Genomic DNA, 18,931 nt, shown 5'->3' with positions numbered 1-18,931 from the left:
TCCAATATTCCTGCGTTTGGGAAGCCAATTACCTTCTCATTCTGTGCAAAGGAGGAATATCTGGCGAGGGGAGGTGGTGCTGCTCAGAGACCCGTGTTTACAAAACACTGCCACAAGCAGGGCTTTGCACTGTGCCGTGAAAGACTGGATGGTGCAGCTTCCTCTGCCAGCACTGCCTCCCCCTGAGCCCCGTGTGCCAGGGCACAGCCACAGACACCTGCCAGTGGGGCTGAACCAGCCCCTGCCAGCACTGGGATCCTCATTCCCATGGAATGACTGCTTCCTGGGCCCCACTTCACCCCTAACTCCACACTGACAGACAGCAGGGTTAGATGGGATATTGAGAAGGAATCCTCCCTGTGAGGGAGTGCCCAGAGAAGCTGTGGCTGCCCCTGGATCCCTGGAAGTGTCCAAGGCCAGGCTGGACGTGCAGTGGAAGGTGTCCCTGCCCATGGTAGGGGATAGCAATGGATGAACTTAGAGGTCCCTTCCAGCCAAACAATTCTGTGATTCCATGTTTCTATGCTCTACAAAAAGTACACAGTTAGTTCCAGAATCTTAGCTGATGTAACTTTTAGGAAGCTTATCTCATGCTCTAGTGAGAATGAATTGATTTAAGAAAACAAAGAACTATTAGAACAGACCATCAACTTGAGGGAGACAGGATTTGTAAGGCTACAGCCTTTTCAGATGACCTTGGTGAAGATATTGTTTTAATTGCCTCAGTTTCCCTGCCAATAAATAGGGCTTATACTCTGTAACTAATATTTGAGCATATCAGCTTCTTTAAAAAAATAATTAAAAAATCTCAAGGATGGAGAACTCCAAGCAAATACATTTGTTACACCTGCTCATAAGGTTGAACTGTAGCACATTCTGAGAGATCTGTACAATCTTGACCACAATGCAAGTGAGAGGCTGGACTCCTCAAAAGACCTTTTCAGTGTAATGCTCCAGCCCTGCTCCTAATCTCCCTCTGCTCCCTGCACTCCCTTTTCCACTCCTGAACACCCCTTATCAGAGACTCGGGGGCAGCCCATTCACTCAAGGCTTTCGGCAGGAGGAGGGTGTGAGCAGACCGAAGTGGGAGCAGTTCACAGCCAGGATCGCTCTGCTCCCGAGTTATCCAACTCCCATTGAGGGAGCCCTGTGTACCCCAAGCCTGCCTCGGAAGGGGGTGGATGCAGGGTTAGGAGGGTTCAGGGCATTCATTGCACAGCTCCCTGCCCTGAGCTCCTGCTGCAGTGTCAGCTCCTTCCTATCCCAGCAGAGGCAAAGCTCCCAGGCAGCTGCTGCCATCTGGTCGAGGAGCCCAGACACACTCAGCTGAGGGTTCTGCACAGAGCACAGAGGTTTTAGTGCTGTGATCCCACAGAAACCTGCTGGGGCTGAGGAAGAAACAGTCCCAGGCCAGGAACAAACCACAGCAGGGCTTGGTGAACACAGGGGTCTCGCTGAAAATCACTCTCTGCAAAGCAGGGACAAAGGCACATGGAGACCACGGGCTGAGGAAGGGAACTAAACAGGCTCTGGGACTGTACTGGGATGGGGAGATGTGGGAAACAGCAGCAGAGGGCTCTGGGATTGTGCTGGGATGGGGAGATGTGAGAAACAGCAGCAGAGCTTCCTCAGGATCTGGGATCCCTGGCACTGCTGAGGGGCCTGCAGGAACAGCACCATTCCTTACACTGACAGCGCTACTGTGTCCCTGGGGTGATGAAAGGAGGCTCAGCAGACAGCCCTGCAGGGAAGGAGGAGGGAGAGGTGGAATGCCCAGTGCCACTGAGGTCCACAGAGGGCCTGAATGGTGCCATTGTCACCCACAAGGCCACGTGCCAGGGCAGCCCTACCAGCATCCCAGTGCAATGAAGTGGAATGAGTTATCACAGCCCCATCAAGTGCAGAGAGCAATTGAACTGCTGGACCAACTGGGTAAACTGCTACTAGAAGCATTAGCAACCCACTTAAATACAGGGTTTTTTCTTCACATGAACACTGGGTTTCAGACAAAACAAGCAAAACAAGGCAGCGGGGAATAAAACTAATATGAAAGCTCCATCAGACTAATGTACCTGGTGCTGCAGCTTTTGCATATGCTCATGTGGTACTCATACCTCTGTATGTCTGCTACAGTCACATCTGTTAAATCATTTTTGCTAAATTTAAAAGATAAACAGAAAAAAACCCCTTTGCTTTAGAAACGACATCTACATTCAGCCAGCAAAAATCAGGGGAGGAGTTTTGGGGCAGGTTCTAAGTGTCCCTGTGTTGAACATACCTAGTACTGGTCTCTGCTGGAAGAACCCACAGGATGGGACAAGCCTCGCCCAACTCTGGTTCATGACTGGGCACACTCAGAGTGCCTGCAAGAGCTGCACTTCCCACACCTCCCAGCACCAGCCCTGCCACAGACACTGAGACAGGCCCTGGTGAATCACCTTCTCCTGCCCTACTGACAGCACTGATTCATGGGCACTTGGGAGCTGGTTTATTAGGAAAAATCTTACTTCTATAAATATAAACAGTCTCTCATGGTTAAAACTCCTTTCTAAATGAACCATTGAATTAAAAGGACAGCTGAGTGAGAGTTTTCCTGGGAAGGGGCTCCCTCCAAGCCAATGCATATCCTTTGTTCCCTGTCCTGTTGAGCAACAGAGCAATCAGATGCTCACACTCAGCAAGAGTGATTGCACACAACCTGTCTGGCTGCTCCTGAGGCAAGCACCATAGAACACATTTCAAATGGGCCAGCAGCCTGATGGTTTGCATGCTTTTATCTGACTGGTGCCCCTTTGAAGCTCCTGTGTGGAAAAAGATTGGCCTGATAAGTGTTTTTCCTTTCTTTTCAGTACTGACTCTGGCATCATATGATGGTCAAGGTATGGCTTGCTGTTAATCCAAATTGAATCCTTCTTGCACAGTCACGTCGAGAAGCAAAGATACATCACAAACTGCAGCTGAAACCTGAGTGGGAGAAATGGTTTGATTCCTACTCCTGTGCACTCACTGCACTGGGGCAGCAGCTCTTAGGATGCCTGAAAGAGTCAAAATTTTTAAGAAATTAAATTTAGAAAAAACAAAATAAACAAACCCTTGCACATGTCATTAAAGCTGCTCAGGGTAGTTTAATAAGCAAGCAGATTTGGGTCATGGTTCTCTGAAATCAAATTTGCCCCTGCTAAAAAGGGACTTGCCCAGACCTCCAGATACTTCTCCTGGCAAAAAACTCCAGTCTTATTATGAAAGGATGAATCACAGCCACAGGTGTCTGGGCAATAATCCCTGGGAAGGTCTTAGGGCACGGATTTCAGTGGATGTGGACCCAGGATTGCTTTGTGAGCTCATTGTGGTGAACTTTTGCAGTGTAATTTGGCACCCTGAAAGGACAGACAAGGCACCCAGGAGACACTGGATGTGGGAAGGGGCTGTGCATGCACTGTGCTCCTGTGGGACAGCAGGCAGCAAACATCCCAGTGCCAGGGGTCTGAATTCCCCAGATGTGCAGGCAGCCTGGGCCGTTACCTCAGCATTACCCTCAGCTCCTTCACTCCATGCTAACCTGTCATCTCAGCTCTAGGCACGGAGGCTGGGCAGCATTTTTGGTTCACTGATTCCCCAGATGTTTTCCAGCCAATGTGTGGGCCCTTGCAGAAAGCTCATCCCTGTGCTTCCCCAAGGAACCTGGCTTCCTTACCTTGAATGCCCTAAAGGCAAATCATGGGCACACAGGGACTGTGTGTCCTGCAGCAGCCAGGAAAGTACAGCCCTGGAGCTGTGAGACATAAAATGCTGAAAATGAAATCATCCCCACCAGCTCCTCCCTGGCTCCAGCACTGACTTTTGAGGGGTGCTAAAATCTGTAATTCCATGAGGGAGAATCCAGCCCTAACCCAGTAAAGCCTCTCACAGTGTGGTCCCTGCCTGCAGTTCCCAACACCTGCACAGATCTGGGGCCAGTTCCCACTTTCTATCCCTTCAGTTCTCGGGTGCCACAGTGTTTAATCTCTGATCCCAGAGGATACACTGAGGAACCCCCAAATTTACCCTGCTTTCATCCCAGTGGACCACCCAGCTGAAGGAAGTTTCTAGAGGAGTTGAGTTAACCATGAACTAATAAAAGCAGCCAAACTGTGCTCAAGTTAAACCAAGGGCAACGTGCCATCAAAATCCTCCCAGTTAAATTAAAATACAGGGTTGGGTTACTTTTTGTTTGCTGAAGCCAAGAAGAGGCAATTCTTCCTGTGAGGGTAGAAATAAGGGACCAGCTGCTGCAACAGCAGCTTGAAATCCAAACACATCGTATCTGGGAAGAGTTCACCTGAACAAGCAGCCAATCTAAGGAAGCAGGGAGATGCCTGTCATCAGGGATGAGAACCAGGCACAGCATCGCATGCTGAAACTCTCTGAAAACTAACATATCAATGGAGCACTTCACTGGGAAGGAGCACTCCTGCAAACTGCATGCACATGGGTAAGCACAGTCCAGCAAACAAGCAGCTGGGACAACCTGTCTGTGATTTTTAAGTGCAAAATACTTGGAACTAGAACCATGCAGTGTGTACAGCTTTACAGAGAATACAATTATTGCCAATGTTGTTACATACACTTCAGATGTATAAATGACAAAGTCCTACTGTTTAAAAAAACATCCCTGAGTGGAGCTAGATCAAATATCAGGACTGGTGATTTGCTTTCCCTTGGCCTCTGGCCGAGAGCTAAGGAAGAAAAACAAATTAAGATCTTTGAAAGGATATCAAAATATTTGCCAGTGAAGACCAAAACACCAATTTTCACATGCTCCTTTCCCTGACAACATCGGGGCAGAGCTGTGTGCTCTGAAGGGAGTGACTGCTGTTTGCTTTAAACTATCCCGACTAGGAAATACCTGATCTAATCTCCTCCATCTGAGTGACAGGGCAGGAAAGACCTCTCTGACTCTGGATCTGAAGCTCTCCATTCCAGTCTTCCTCACCGAATCCACTTCCAGTCAGCCAGGCTATAAACAGCTCATTTGGTCCAGACATTCAAGGGCTCTGTGCATTCTGAGCTGCCACACCAGGACCCAAGATGTGGATTCCCAAGCAGTTTGCCCTGCTGCAAGCCTGGGCTGCCACAAAAACGAGTGGTTCCTGTTTCCCTCAGCCCCTTCCCACCCCTTCCCTGCCCTCCTTTCCCTGTGGCCTGGGGCTGAATGCAGAGATATTTGGGGGTGGTTTGCCTGGAGGCTCAGCAGGGGGACCAGCTGACCATTGCCCCTCAGTGGGATCCAGCCTCAGGAGGAGAGTCCCTCAGCTTCTGGGGACTGGGAACATGGCTCAGGCTACATCTGAGACCTTGGGAACAACCTCTGTCTGAAAGGGACTGGGTGAACAGGGGCTGGAATCAGTGACCCCACAGTGCAGCTGCCAACCAACACCCTGCTTTTAGCTACTCACTAACCTGTGCCAGGAACTATCACTGAATGTTGGCAACTCTTTATTTCCTTCCTTGATTCCACCTGGAGTCAGACACCTCAGATTAAAGCTCTGTGTCCATCTGATTAGGAATCACACCTAGGCTGGAAATAGCCATGTTTCCCAGACTACAGGCAGAATTCCTTTGGAGGAGCAGAGCTACAGCTGCTGCAGATGCTCTGCCTGGAAAAGCCATGGCTGAGGAGGGCTGAAAGAGCAGACTGGAAGGCCACAGGTGCTCTGCAGAGAGTGAACAGGATGCAGTGGAAGGCAGAAGCAGAACATGATTTCAGAAAAAGGAATCCACGGGGGGACAGATCAACATGAGAGCCTTGGACGCACTCCTTGCTCAGGAAGATTCCAATCTCTAACCTGCTGTCTTAGGGAAAAATGCCCTGAAGGAAAATTCCCCCAGCCTATACTCTCTCTTCCTTTTCCTGAGCAGTTGGTGTCTGGAGAACAAGGTACTGGGCTGGATGGTGCTTCCATGGGACTGACTCAGTGTAGTCCTTTTCCATTTTGGGGTTACGTCCTCTAAAACAATTTTGCGAAAAAGTTTTACACAACCTAAAACCAAGTATCATCTCTCTGAAGTTCAGCCATCCTACAGAACATAATGGGACACTATAACCAGTTACAAAATTCCCTGAGATAGTAAAAAAAATAAAATCAACTCTAAAGTTTGTCTAATTTTAGACTGGTTTCTCTTTACATCCTGATCTAATTCCCACAAAACCCCTTGGTTTCATCTCCTGCATTTTCTGCAAAATTTTTTATGTAGGATTTTTTTTTTTTAAGGTTTGAGATCCCAAATTCCTGCAGGCTACCTAGAGAGGCCTAAAAATAGTAATAAAATTGAAAATTGGACAAAAGGGGATTTAACACACCAAGGACATGGCCTGGGGCTGGCACTGAAGCCAGCACAGCTTCCAAGTGAGTCAGGCAGGAAGTTTGTTCCTTTCCCCCCCACTCAGCTACACAAGGAATATGGAATAAGGAGGTGGCAAGACGGGCTTGGAAGGGGCACAAAACCCCATCTCAAGGCTTTCATCCCTTCATTCACAGAAGCACAGAAGGGCTGGGTTGGGAGGGAGGTTAAATCCCATCTCATTCCACCCCCTGCCATGGGCGGGGACACCTTCCACTATGCCAGGTTTCTCCAAGTCCCATCCAACCCGGCCTTGGATATTTCCAGGGATTTCCAGGGGCAGCCAGAGCTTCTCTGACAAATTCCCTCCTTGAAATGTCAATTAGGGCTTATAACAGCAGGTGAGCATGGGGTACATTTGTCCCTGAATGTCTGCCAGAAGGAGGAGGAGGGAGTCTCCTGCAGGCAGATGTTTAGCTGCCACAGGACACAACAGGGCTTCTAAACAAAATCTGGATCCCACAAAACCGGCTGCAGGATCCTGGGGATCTCACAACCCACGGTCAGAACAAGCTGTATCCAACCGGTGCTTTCTCCCTTGCAGGAAAAATGGGTGCAAATGTCAGCCAATGGAGCCCTTCCCACCTACACCACAGCAGCTCCAAAAGCCAAACACCATCCCAGCAGAGCTCCCCGGGAAGCCTCGCTCGGCAGAGCTGAGCCCTGAATGACACAAGGTTGGGAAAAGCAGAACTGCTGCGTGGGTGCCCCAGCGCCACCCTGGGAGCACTAATCACTTGTGCATATTGAATGCGATTGTCTCTCTATGGGAAAAAGCTCCCCTCAATTAGTGGAGAGTGACTCCCACCATTCAGTTTAGGGTTTAAATTTGGATGGGGAGAGATTTTTTTTTCCCTGCTTTTGGTGGTTTTCCCTTTAATGTAAGCCCTGTACTTGCAAAGAGCCCATGGATAAGGCATTGCAACAAAACATGTGCAACCATGATTCTGGCATCTTCTTTGTGGGATGCGTTTTTCCAGGAGCACTGGTCAGTACACTGGTCAGTTTACAGCCTGCAGTAAATTTAACTTCCAGAAACCATGACGGTGTTCATGAATGCAGCTGAGCATGCAATGGAATGATGGCTGGATTCAGGAACCAAACACCAGGGCACAAGGACCACTGCTGTGGTCTCAGGCTCACCCTTCTGGCAGTGACCTCTTCAGGAACTAAACTAGTCAAAAGTCACCCACCAGTGATCATCAGGCCCTCCAGGGCAGCTGAGACTAAAGCAATAGGCAGATACCCCAGCCACAGCTTTCCAAAAAGTGGAAAAAACCCCAAACCACTGGCAAAAACAACCCCAAAGTTTTGTGCAGACTGACAACAGGGATCTGGGCAGAACCTTCACTCCTGGCCAGGACAATCCATTAGGTGACTCCACAGAGCAGCAACACCTCACTGACCCAGAGGCCAAGAGGGAAAACTGTGTCCAGCACCCCATTACACTTGGCCCTGGGTCACCTCTGTGTGGTGGCCTCATGGCCCTAAGATGTAACAATTATTTTTGGGACTGGGATGGGGGAAGCAGTTTAAAAGGCTGGCCGAAACACAAATTGATAGCAAGAAGTGTTTTCCAGCACAAGGACACACATGGCAGGCTCCAGGACAACGGGGTCATGGAGAGTATAAAGATAAAAGTGCTGAAAGAATGGGAGGGCAGAGGAAAACAAAACTGCCCAAAAGGTGCCCAAGTGCCACAGGCCAGCACAGTGCCAAGGGCCACAGGGAGAGCAGGGCAGTGACACAGCCCCAGCTCCCAGCACACTCCACAGCAGCAGTGTCGAGGAAAGAGGAGCAAAGTGTGAGACACTGCTAACTGGGGACCTGCTGCACACACAGACTGGTCACTGCCCTCCCCTCACCCTGTCCAAAGCCACCTCATCAAGCTCATCAAGGAACTCCTTTCACTTTGTGTGCAAATTTGGACTTCATTTCTGCCTTTTTAAACACATAATGACAGTCATTTCCCTAAGCTTGCTTAGGCTAGGCTGGGGCTGACATGACTTCATTTCTGACAACTATCTTATACTTACAGGATGCTGCTGGGATTAAAGACTTGGGAGGAGGAATTTTGACCTTTGCAAAGCTTTAATTTTGTTGAATTTATCCGTGGTAATAATCACTGCTAAGACTCCTTACAGCCATCATCTCCAGTCTTGGGAGACACATCTAGTGAAATCGGCCCCACTAAATAATTTCCCTGGGTATGGCTGAGGCTTCACAAAATACTACTTAAATTCCAGACTTTCACTACATGCCTCAGAGGAATCTTCTGAATGCCAGGATAGGCACCAAGAAGAAAAACAAACGCTTGGCTGTTCATCACTCACTCTATTCTCTTTTTCCTTAAATACACTCGAAAGCAGGCTGCAGGCAGCAGTTGCACCCAACAATCTTCAGGAAAGCTGTTAGGTCCAAGGCTGCCAAAATCCATCTATGGTTTGGGTTTTTTTGCTGCTTGTTGTTCTCTAGGTTTTTATCCTGCACTGGTGCACCAAAGGCTTTTCACCTCTGAGCATGAAGAGCTGATTCTGAAGAACAAAGCTGCTGTTGTGGGATGCTGCAGCATCTGTTCCAGCATGTCAGTTTTATATTTAGCAGCAGCCCATCTCCGCAGATGAAGCACAACCAGGGGGTCCCTGAGCAGCCCCATCCCAGCAGCTCCCACGAGTCAGTGCCAGTGGATGGGGGACACAGGCTCCTGGTGTTTCCTGCCCAGTGTGGGATCCCTGGAATCTCTGCTGTCCTGCCAGCAGCTTGACGTGTGCTGGCCAGCCTCTGGCCTTCACCAATGTGCAGCTCTCCCCTTTTTCTGAGTCAGGCACTGCACAGCACACAGGGTGAGCCAGGCAATGGCATCAGGGGAGCAGCCCTGCCCCATCCCTGCTGTGTCCCCAGGACATGTTTCTGAGCCACTTCTAGAGAATGGTGCACGTAGAACACACCACTGCCAGCCCTTCCACCAGGCAGCTGGACCTCTCAGAAAATCCCAATGGATTCAAACAGAGTGCAATCTGCCCACAAAAGCATGTGTCAGGCATGGCTGAGAGAGGAGGGCAGGCTTTGGAACTCCTTTCTGCCCCTCTCTACAAGTCATCTGCCACGGAACTGCCAGCAGAACCACTGCCTGCAGCCTGAGGCAGGAATTCCATCAGACAGGACAGGGAAAAGCAGGAAAACATGTAGGAAAGCCCCAAGATCACAGGCCTGTGTGTCTGGACTGCAGGAGGAGCACCTGACTGCTCTTGACTCTGTGCTGTCCCTGGCTCAAAGAAGCTGCATCTCCTCCATACACCTCCATGCCTCATCATTTCCTAGTTTACAGCAGGCCTGGCAGTGCCAGGGCTGTTTTGGGGAGATGTTTTGCACAGACACAAACATCAGCTAATTGGAAGAGTGAAATTTCAGCCTAGCGAGTGTTGAAACATGGAGGGGAAAAACTGACAGGTTTTTTTCTTTGCCTCCAGCCATAAGTGCAGACAGGGGAGGGTGACATGGCAGGGAGGGCAGGAGAGGGGACACAACTCTGCAGAGGAGTGATCAGTTTTGGCAGCTACCCTGGGAAAAAAGGAACCGTCAGCACTGCAAAACATGCAGGGAAATCTTCTGCTGGCAAATGCAGATTTCCCTTTCTCAGAGGCAGTGAAGAGTGGAAAAGGTCCAAGGAGAGCTGCAGATAAGGAAGGGACAGTGATGGAACTGAGCCAGCTCTGGAGACTGGCTAGTTCAGCTCTCTCCTGGAAACAGCCCTCTGCTTGGAAAGGAGGTGTCAAAGGAAAACATGGCCTGGGAGAACTTGGACAATCTTCATCTACAGACCCAGCCCAACAAATGGCAAACCACAGAAGAAAACTGCCTTACCTGGGTGGTTTTGGCCCTCCTGCCTTGCATGCTGCTGCTATGGCTCATCTGGGGGTTGGTGGCCCCTTCGGAAAGGCAGTGGGACTTCCTGCAGGGGAGCGTGTTGTAGTTACTGTAGGAGGCGGGCGCGTCCTCGGCGGTGACCGAGGCCATCTTATGGCTGCCCAGCTCGGGGATGTCGGACACCAGGTTCCGGCAGTAGCCTCCGAAGGCGTTCCGGGGGCCCCCGTTGATGGCAGCGCCGGGGCTCTTGGGGGAATACAGGTCACTCATGGAGTTGGCCCGCTGGCAGGCCACCAGGGGCTGGGGGCTGCCGCCGGCCTGCGGACCCTGCGCCACCTCGGCGTCCTTCTCCTCAGCCAGCCCCAGGATCTCTTCGTTGCTGGTCAGGTGCTCCTGGCTGAGGTCGGACAGCGAGAACTCCAGGCTGTCCTCGCGCCAGATGTCGGCCGACTTGGAGCGCTTCTTCTTGAAGGCGGCAGCATCGGCGAAGGCTGCGCCGTTGGCCGCGTAGCGCAGCGCCCGCGCGTCGGCCTCGGCCAGGAAGGGCGGCTCGTCCCCGTAGAGCCGGCTCTCCTCCGAGCCGGGCATGCTGTGCACCGAGGCGGCCGTCAGCGCCGTGCTGCTGTCCACGCTGGGCGTCACCGACGAGTCCGTGTGGTAGGACACGGGCCGCAGCCCCATGTCCACGCGCTCCACCCACATGGCGCTGCCGAAGTCCTCCAGGGCGGCCTCGGGGGCGAAGGGCTCCAGGCCGTTCTCGGCCAGCGACTGCGGGATGCTGGGGGTGCTGCTGGAGCGCGTGCTCACCTCGGAGCTGCGGTGGATGATCTTGCCCGAGGAGGCGTGGCGGGCGCGGCGCGAGGCCTTGCCGGACAGGCGCAGCGAGCGCGACGTGTGCTTGCGGCCCAGCCCCGGCTGCTTGTCCCCGTAGAAGGCGTGCTCCACGCTCTGGCTCTCCGCGTTCCCCATGGCGTCACGGTCTGCGGGGGACACAGAGGGCACCGTTAGGGCAGGGAGGCACACGGACACCCCGACACACCAACGGCTGCTTGCTTATTTAATGAATTACTGAACCTGTCCCAAAGCCCATGCTGTAGATTCTCGCAGGCGCTGCCGTGATTGCAGCAATAATCCCACAGAATTAATTGCAGGTGTCAGGGCTGTACCAGGGAGCTCAGAAATACGGTTACATCAGAATGGAGCAAATGGCCAGACAGCTGAAGACGGAAGGACTGAACCCTGGAGCTCGGTGTGAACTGGAACCAGTGTAACACCACAGTGCCATCTCAGCTCTGCACACATTCACCTGACTCTCGGCATCAGCATCGTCATCCCAGCCAAACTAACTCAAAAAATCAACAGCTCTTGTTTATCTCCAGGTAACAGATGCTGAAAAGTAGAAGGATGTGCACCTTTAGCTGAGATTTCACCTTTTTTTTTGGCTAAGAACTGCAAAGTGAAGCACCAAAGCAAAGCACAGCACAAATCCACCCATTTGGCAGCAAACTAATGACAGGTTTGATTTCTGGAACAAAAAAACTGTGCAACATTAAGCAGGTACAGAGAGCCCCACACAAGAAAGCCGTATTATGAAAAATAAATTAGCATGAGTGACTCAGACTATACAAAAATAACCTCTCCTTCCCACTCCCTCTGAAGCAGATAAGCAGATCTGAGCTCTTTGATCTGAGCTGGAACACAGGGACAGGGTTTGTGTCCCCAGCCCCAACCTCCTGCATTATTCAGCTGTGCACGTCCCGTTGTGGAACAGGTTTCCCATCCAGGTGGTGGGAGTGATGATCTGATTCAACCTTGGAAAATACTTGGAGGTCTGTGATCTCACTCAACAAATGTCAGAAATATTTTATCAGTAGTACTGGGTCCTCTCTCCTAGCTCAACGGCAAGAAGAAGAATAAGAAAAGTAAATGCCAAAGTTCAAAATTAAACAGGAGACCCTGAATTACACACAAGACAATTACACAGAGAAAAATAGTCCATCAGTCTTGAAAAGAAATTCCAAGAAAATACTTCTTTGTTTTGAGGTATTTCCATTAGTTTTGGTTAAGAATAAAAAAGCTGCCCTGACAGTAAAATAATCTGAAGTTTTTAATTTCATGGGGTAATCTCCTTTGCCAGGATGCTGATGGGTACTGAACCAGATGCTGGCAGAATGAATGCAACCATGTATTTTCCCTCACTATCTCTATATATAGACAGAAGCATCAGTTCACTGCTGTTCAGTGCTGGAGCAACAGACAACACCATAAATACCTGGGCATTTCTGTACTGAACATAAATACAATTGCAGGTGAAGTAAACGACAGCAGGAAATGCCCTACATCTACTGAAATGAATGGCAGAACTCCCTTTGGCTGCCATGACTTGCTTAGAAGAATAAATGCACTGAAGAAAGGGCAGATTTAAATCTTAAAACAAGAAAAAGAAAAAGACAGCTTTATCAATCCCTAGACAAAGGTTTATTACCTCCTAAGAGCTACAGCTCTTTGATACAGATTGAAAAACAGCCAACTTTTGCCTACACAACACTTTAAAGCACAAAACTCGCATCTTTTCTTCTGCAGATATCTAAAACTCAATGCTTCTGTCCTGCAGAAGAACCCTCTCGAGGCAGAGCTTTCACTGCTTTGGAACCACACTTCCATCCAGTAGGATTTCCACAGCTGCACAGCCCAGCAAAGCCTGCACCACTTATCCCCAGTCTCCAGCCATCTATCCCAGCTCCAGCTATGCCTTCTCATCCTAAGGAAAAGGAGCAGTTTTAAAAGTGCTCTTGAAACCTGGAATGATTCTTTACCTTCTGATCACACCACGCAAGATGTCCCCCAGCCAGAAAAGCAGCAGGACCGTAAATGGGTTTGGTGAGGAAAGGAGCAGCAGCTCAGGCTGCATCCCGTAAGGAAATAACACTCTCCTGGAAGGAGGGAAGTCTTCTCTCTCCACAGAAGGAATGTTCAGGGAGTGATTTCACACAATGAAGTAGCTGCTAGAGACTGGCAAGAAGTGTCAGACTTCAAAGCAAAGAGCTGACCTTTTTTGACTCCGGATTGGCACTTTAGGTGAGGACATTTGCAAATCTACAAACGGTCATCAGCGAGCCCACACCTCACTCCTGCACCCTGGAAAGGCCCTGCCTAATCCCGCTGAATTCCTGGCTGCAAGGTTGCAGGAACGCTGCCCAGTGGGTGCAAGAGGGCTGCAGGCAGTGCAGCTGATCCAGCTGCAGCCATGCAGGACAGAGCCATCCCCCAAGTTTGTCACCATCCCCTGGCAGACACAGGACACAGCTTGGGTGGGACAGTCGACCCCACCAGGTCAAGCTGAGGGGGGTCCTCTGAAAGGGACCCCCATCCTACCTTCTCACTCCCATTTCTGCCTCCCTTCTGCACTGCTGGCTGAGCATTTCCACCAGCTACCCTGAACCAAACCAAGTGCTTGTGCAGCAGAGTCCACTAAAACAGCAGAGAATAAATCCAGGGGGGGAAAGAAAAAGCAACAAAAAGAAGAGCTTATTAGTCAGTTTTTGCTGAGCTAGCGAGTTGGCCTGGCACGCACCAGCGGCAGCGCAAGGGGGACACAGAGGGGACAGGACTGGACAATGCCTCTGAAGGGTGAGGCAGCAGCCAGGAGGAGGGACAGTCAGTGACACCTCCTCGTTTTTTGGCAGCAGGGAGCCGTGAGGTGAGCTCAGGCAGATGTGGAAAGGCAGCCTGAGAGGGGAACTGGCACGGCTACAGACGCCGGCATCCTCAGCGAGCGGAGCTGGGCAGGGGAGGGGAGCCCCAGCCTCCCCCTCCCAGGGCCACAGCAGACACCCTGGGGCAACAGCGTCTCAAACTGCTCAGCCACGACTGCCAGATGCTGCCTGTCTGTGGCTTAACTGCATTTAGCACACTCAATGAAAAAAATCTGTATCAAATTAAGAAAATGAGTAATGTTAATGGGAGCTGCACGCAAGTGCTGGTAGGACAAAGGCTCCCCTTGTTAGCTGGGGCAGCCAAATGCAAAGGCCACCATTAAAGACCTATCAAGGTACCACCAGGATATGACACGGATCAAGTGTGACACATCTCCATGCTTTGGACAGGCCTGTGGTGGTGTGGGGAATGTGCTGTGAATTATCCTGAACCTTGCAGAGATCAGCACGGGGCCACAGCACTGCGAGCACTGCCTGGATGTCTTTCAGCAGAAAATGTCAATTCATCAGAACCCAAACTTTTTGTGGGAATAGAGGGCCTCTGACGAAACCTCCCTCTCTCTGGGAGGGAGAGGTTTGAAAAGCAAAGCAGGGGGACAGGCACGTCTCCTGGAAGAGGCACCAGTGCCCTGACTGAGGTGCTCGCCGAAGATGCGGAAGATCCAGACTCAGATCTGCAGCCCAAGCCAGGCACATGAGGGGTGGCAACCTCTGCCTCCACATCCTCACAGAGGTGGCCTGACCATCCACACTGGCAAAGGGCTCTCTCCCCCAGAAAACCTGCTCCTTCCCGGTTTAGCACAGGGAAAATGCCAGCATTGTGGTGACTTCAACAAAGTCACCTTTAAGCTTGCACATCAAGAGACAGGACAGGGGGATGAGATGTGTTTTTTAAAAGCTCAAACTTCAGATTGACATCAAGACTGGGATGCCAGCAGGGAGAATGCAAATTTTGCAGGAAAGCTTTGGAAAAATAGTGTTCCCTTCACTGGGTATACTGGAAAGGCAGACTGACCTCCAGCTGAACTGCTGAGGTTTTGCTGGATGACTCTTACATGAAATGGTTACACATAAATTATATCACATTCTAGATGACCACTGATGACAGCCCACTCAGAGAACATAATTTCCTTTAAAAACAGTAATTTTCTTTCCTCTTCCCCTATCTCAATATTAAATTATTTCTTAAAATAATTACAAAACCTGAATACTCATTTCAATTAAACCTACGTTATTAACTCTTAAACTTGCAAAAGGTTGGACCACTAGATTCCAGAAGCATATCTGAAAAACACTAAATTTCCAACCAAATTTGAAGCACCTCACAAGACAACAGATTGCAAATTTAAAATTAGATTCTAGTGGGAGGCCCTGGTGACAAATCTGTATTTTTCTCCTGGAGCGTAGCTCGAAGGCTGTGAGAACCAGAACAATGATCAAATCCACAGCGGGCAGCGAGCCTACAGAAATAAACTTCTGCTAAAATCTGCCAGCCAACAACAAAGATTTTTACTGAACTCACCAGAACCACATAGAAAAATGTACAAGACTAATAACCAAGTGTGAACACACACATTTTATTGTCATTAAAATGTGCTTTTTCAAAAGGGCAACAGAGAGGCTGAAATTCCACAGAAAGCCTTTGAGTTTCTCAGAAACTCCAGCTGTGTATTTCATTGTTTTCACATCAGAACCTCTTAACCAGCCACTTCTTTTTTGTGAGCCGCTCTCACATGTGTTAAAGCACGGGATGGACTCCAGAAAGGCCCTGCAGGCAACTGGAGTAAGAGCAGGAGGGAAAGAGGGAGGGAGGAAGGGATGTCACCAGGAGCTGCTCACAGCCGTTGAAAAGCCCCAGTGCTGCCAAGCCCGGGTGCCCAGAACATGCAGCTCACACCCTTCCCCTCCCCGAGCACAGCAAAGCCCTGCAGAGACACACAGGGACGCACATGTACCTTCCGAGGCAGTCCCGGTATCCAGCGCAACCTTCCCCCAGAGAGCTGTGGCATTTAGAGGCACAGAATTGCAAATGACCCCAAAGTGAGCAGTTACTGGGACTGCAGAAGCTGTCAGCACCTGCCACTCAGCGACTCCATTACTCCCGCGTCAGAGTCTATGACTACATGCCAAAAACCTGGGGAGAAAGGGGAGAAAAACAAATCAGACAAAGGCTTAGCAGGGAGGGCTCTACAGGAGCATCTTCTGCCGGGGCCTGTCATCAGCACTTACCTAAGGAGCACTGGGCAGGACAGCACGGAATGCTGTGCTCAAATTCGGATGATGGGATCTGATGGTGGCAGAATAAATGAAAAACCCAGTCAAGCACCACCAGCCCCCAACCACAGGATGTGGAGAGTTCCTCTTCCCAAATCTCTGCACAACCAAAATCCCCCCAGACTTTAACATTCCCTTGCTGAGGCCGGTCTGTCTCAGCTCAGGGCCAAAACTACACCTGCATCTGAAGACGACCACCAAGAGAGGCACCTTCCAACAAAGTGGGGCTGAATTTCTGGCAGCAAGGGGAACCCAACCGCCCAGGAGACACTGGGAGGCCTCAGAGGAGACTTCTCTGCAGACTGTCTCATTTATGGAAAGGGCGCTTTTCCAGACAGGGATTTCATTACCATTTTCCAAGGGCAAATCAGACATTGGGGCAGAGCATTTACATCTGGTTTTGCGAGCAAGGAAAGGATTCTCGGGTTAATTGTGCTCACAAAAGCGCAGAGACAAGAGACCTGTCTGTGCTTACCTACACCTGAGACAAGCCCTTAGGACAGTCCCCAAGTCAGACACTGAGCTCCTATGGGTACCAAATCCCAGCCCTTTCCAGGCCTGGTACCACTGGTGAGCTCCCTTGCAAGGAGCCCAGCTCTAGTGCAGGCCTAGGAGAGGCTGAATGCGTTCCCAATCCAGCTGTCACCCAACTCCCCCTTCTCCCAGCCAAGCACCAGCACTGAAACATCACCTCAATGCTGCACACAAACTTGGGAGAGTTATAAACTTCCCCACAGGTCCCAGGGAACAAAAACCTGGGGAGGGATTACTGCTGCCCTATGCATTCCTGAGAGCTGTTTGGTGGGGAATCCACTCTTGGCTGGATTCTCAAAAGAGATGAGAGTCACTGGCTCTTTGTATAATTAAAAATATTCTCATTTTCTTTCTCTCCCTTCACATTCCTTCTTTGCTCCCCACCTCCCCCTCTTCCCCTAAGCTGTTGGTTGAGATCTGAAAAGCATTTCATGAATTGCTCAGGAGTTGGCAGAAATTAATAAAATGAAGCTCATTTATATTGAAATGGACTCATTATCGTGCCAGCTGCCAATAATCTCCAAGAGGGGAATCTTGCTGACAAAAAAGGTCCTACAGGCAAGAGGCTCCTCACCTGCACCCACTGCACAGGGAGCAACCCTGCCACAAGCATTCCTCACCTCCCAGGAAAGGGAACTGTGAACATCTCTGTTCGGATCTATCTGCTACTGCCCCCAAAAAAAACCTGACCAAAAGAAGAACAAAACAAACACAGCCCAGCATTTTATCAGAACCCTGACATGGCTTTTGAGAAGTTTGGTAACTCAGTAAAATCTGCTCCAGGGTGACACAAACTCTGGTCACTGCCCTGAGAAACCAGCTTCAAGGCAGCCTATTCCACACACCACCACCTGTGCTGCTCCAGCAAGACCCCTTCCCTCCTGGCAGTCCTTGGTAAAAAAGGGGAAGTTTACACCTGGATCCTACATTATCCAAATCCTCTCACTGCTCCAGTGCATCTGAAGGGGTGGCAACATATCCTGTGCCACAGATAAGTACTGGGCATGCACAGCTCCTCCAGAAGACAAGGATTTATCCTTACCCATCGACTCTTCCCTGAAAAGTTTTGCTCCCATTAACTTTTACAACTTGGACAGCCTTTCCTATACTAAACCAATTCATACTTTTCAAGAAGAACATCAGTTTTTCATACTTTGTCTGACATTAATATGCACTGGAACAGTCCTCAGCATCCTGGTTCATTCCAACACCCCCAGGCTCTGCCAGAGCAGAATTTCTGGAATTCTGAGGCAGCCTCCAGCAAAAGCCTTCCTTCCACCTTCCAGCAAGGTCTTGGAAGGTCCAGCAGGGCAAAAAGTGATGCCCATGCTCTTCATTCAGGAGAAAGGGCTGAAACAAACATGAGCACAGCCCCATCACTGCTTTTCCAGCACAGAGCCCTTTTTGGACACGTTTGCTCCCTCGGATGCTCCCATGGAGACCGGCCAAGGGGGAAGCTGGGCAGTGACCCACCAGTCTGTTATCAGGGGACATGGACAGTTGTAAACACTGACACATTGAACAACTGATCTGATTTTAAAAAAAAATTAAATTTAAAAATCAAGTAAAGATTTTCAAACTTCCACACTGGAGACAGAACGTCCCCTGTCAGCACGGACTGCTCCCGACACTCTCAGACACATCCCTGGTGTGTGTGAGCCAGCGCCTGCACACGTCAGAGCAGCTCCCCGCACCCTTTGAAGGTCTGCAGGCAGCACAGACCAGCAGCACAGCTGTATTTATTGCACAGCCACAACACAGTGCCTCCAAAAACCAGGCCAAGGAGTTCCCACAGGGCTCCCCATGCCACCAATCCCAGATGCAGGAGTGCAGGAAACCTCCATGGATGGATTAAATGCAGAGCAAGGAAGCAGAACAGATTAAAGGAGCACCCTGTTACTCTTCACATCTGCTACCTGAGATTCCAGGTACAGCAAAGAGCTCTGACTTCCACATGCTGGAGCAGTTTGCAATGACGAGAGTCTGGAGAAAAATCCAGCACAGCTGTTTTCTTTTTGCTTGCGGACGCTTGACAGGAACATTAATGGGTGAAAAATATGGAAGCTGTAGCTTTCTAAAAGCCTCCTTTTCAAAGCACAACCCTTCCTTTCCAGAATGAGAAAAATCACTATGCAAATATATCCCCTTGTCCAGTGAAA

General features: G+C 50.1%; 1 protein-coding gene across 1 annotated transcript in view; it reads right to left on the bottom strand.

Moving 5' to 3' along the window:
• TIAM1 (TIAM Rac1 associated GEF 1) overlaps nt 1-18,931 on the bottom strand; it is a 122,565-nt gene that overhangs the window by 55,743 nt on the left and 47,891 nt on the right. The window contains exons 3-4 of the mRNA XM_083855101.1: nt 15,920-16,098; nt 10,246-11,228 (exon numbers count right to left, since the gene is read on the bottom strand). Of these exons, the coding sequence (XP_083711227.1) occupies nt 10,246-11,217 (972 nt within the window). The 5' untranslated portion in view covers nt 11,218-11,228; nt 15,920-16,098. The remainder of the gene's footprint in view (nt 1-10,245; nt 11,229-15,919; nt 16,099-18,931) is intronic.

This window comes from Zosterops lateralis (assembly GCF_965231275.1).
Source record: "Zosterops lateralis genome assembly, chromosome: 2".
In the NCBI taxonomy this organism is placed as follows: domain Eukaryota; kingdom Metazoa; phylum Chordata; class Aves; order Passeriformes; family Zosteropidae; genus Zosterops; species Zosterops lateralis.
The sequence above is the reverse complement of the archived record's forward strand: the minus strand, read 5'-3'. Positions and strand labels throughout refer to the sequence as shown.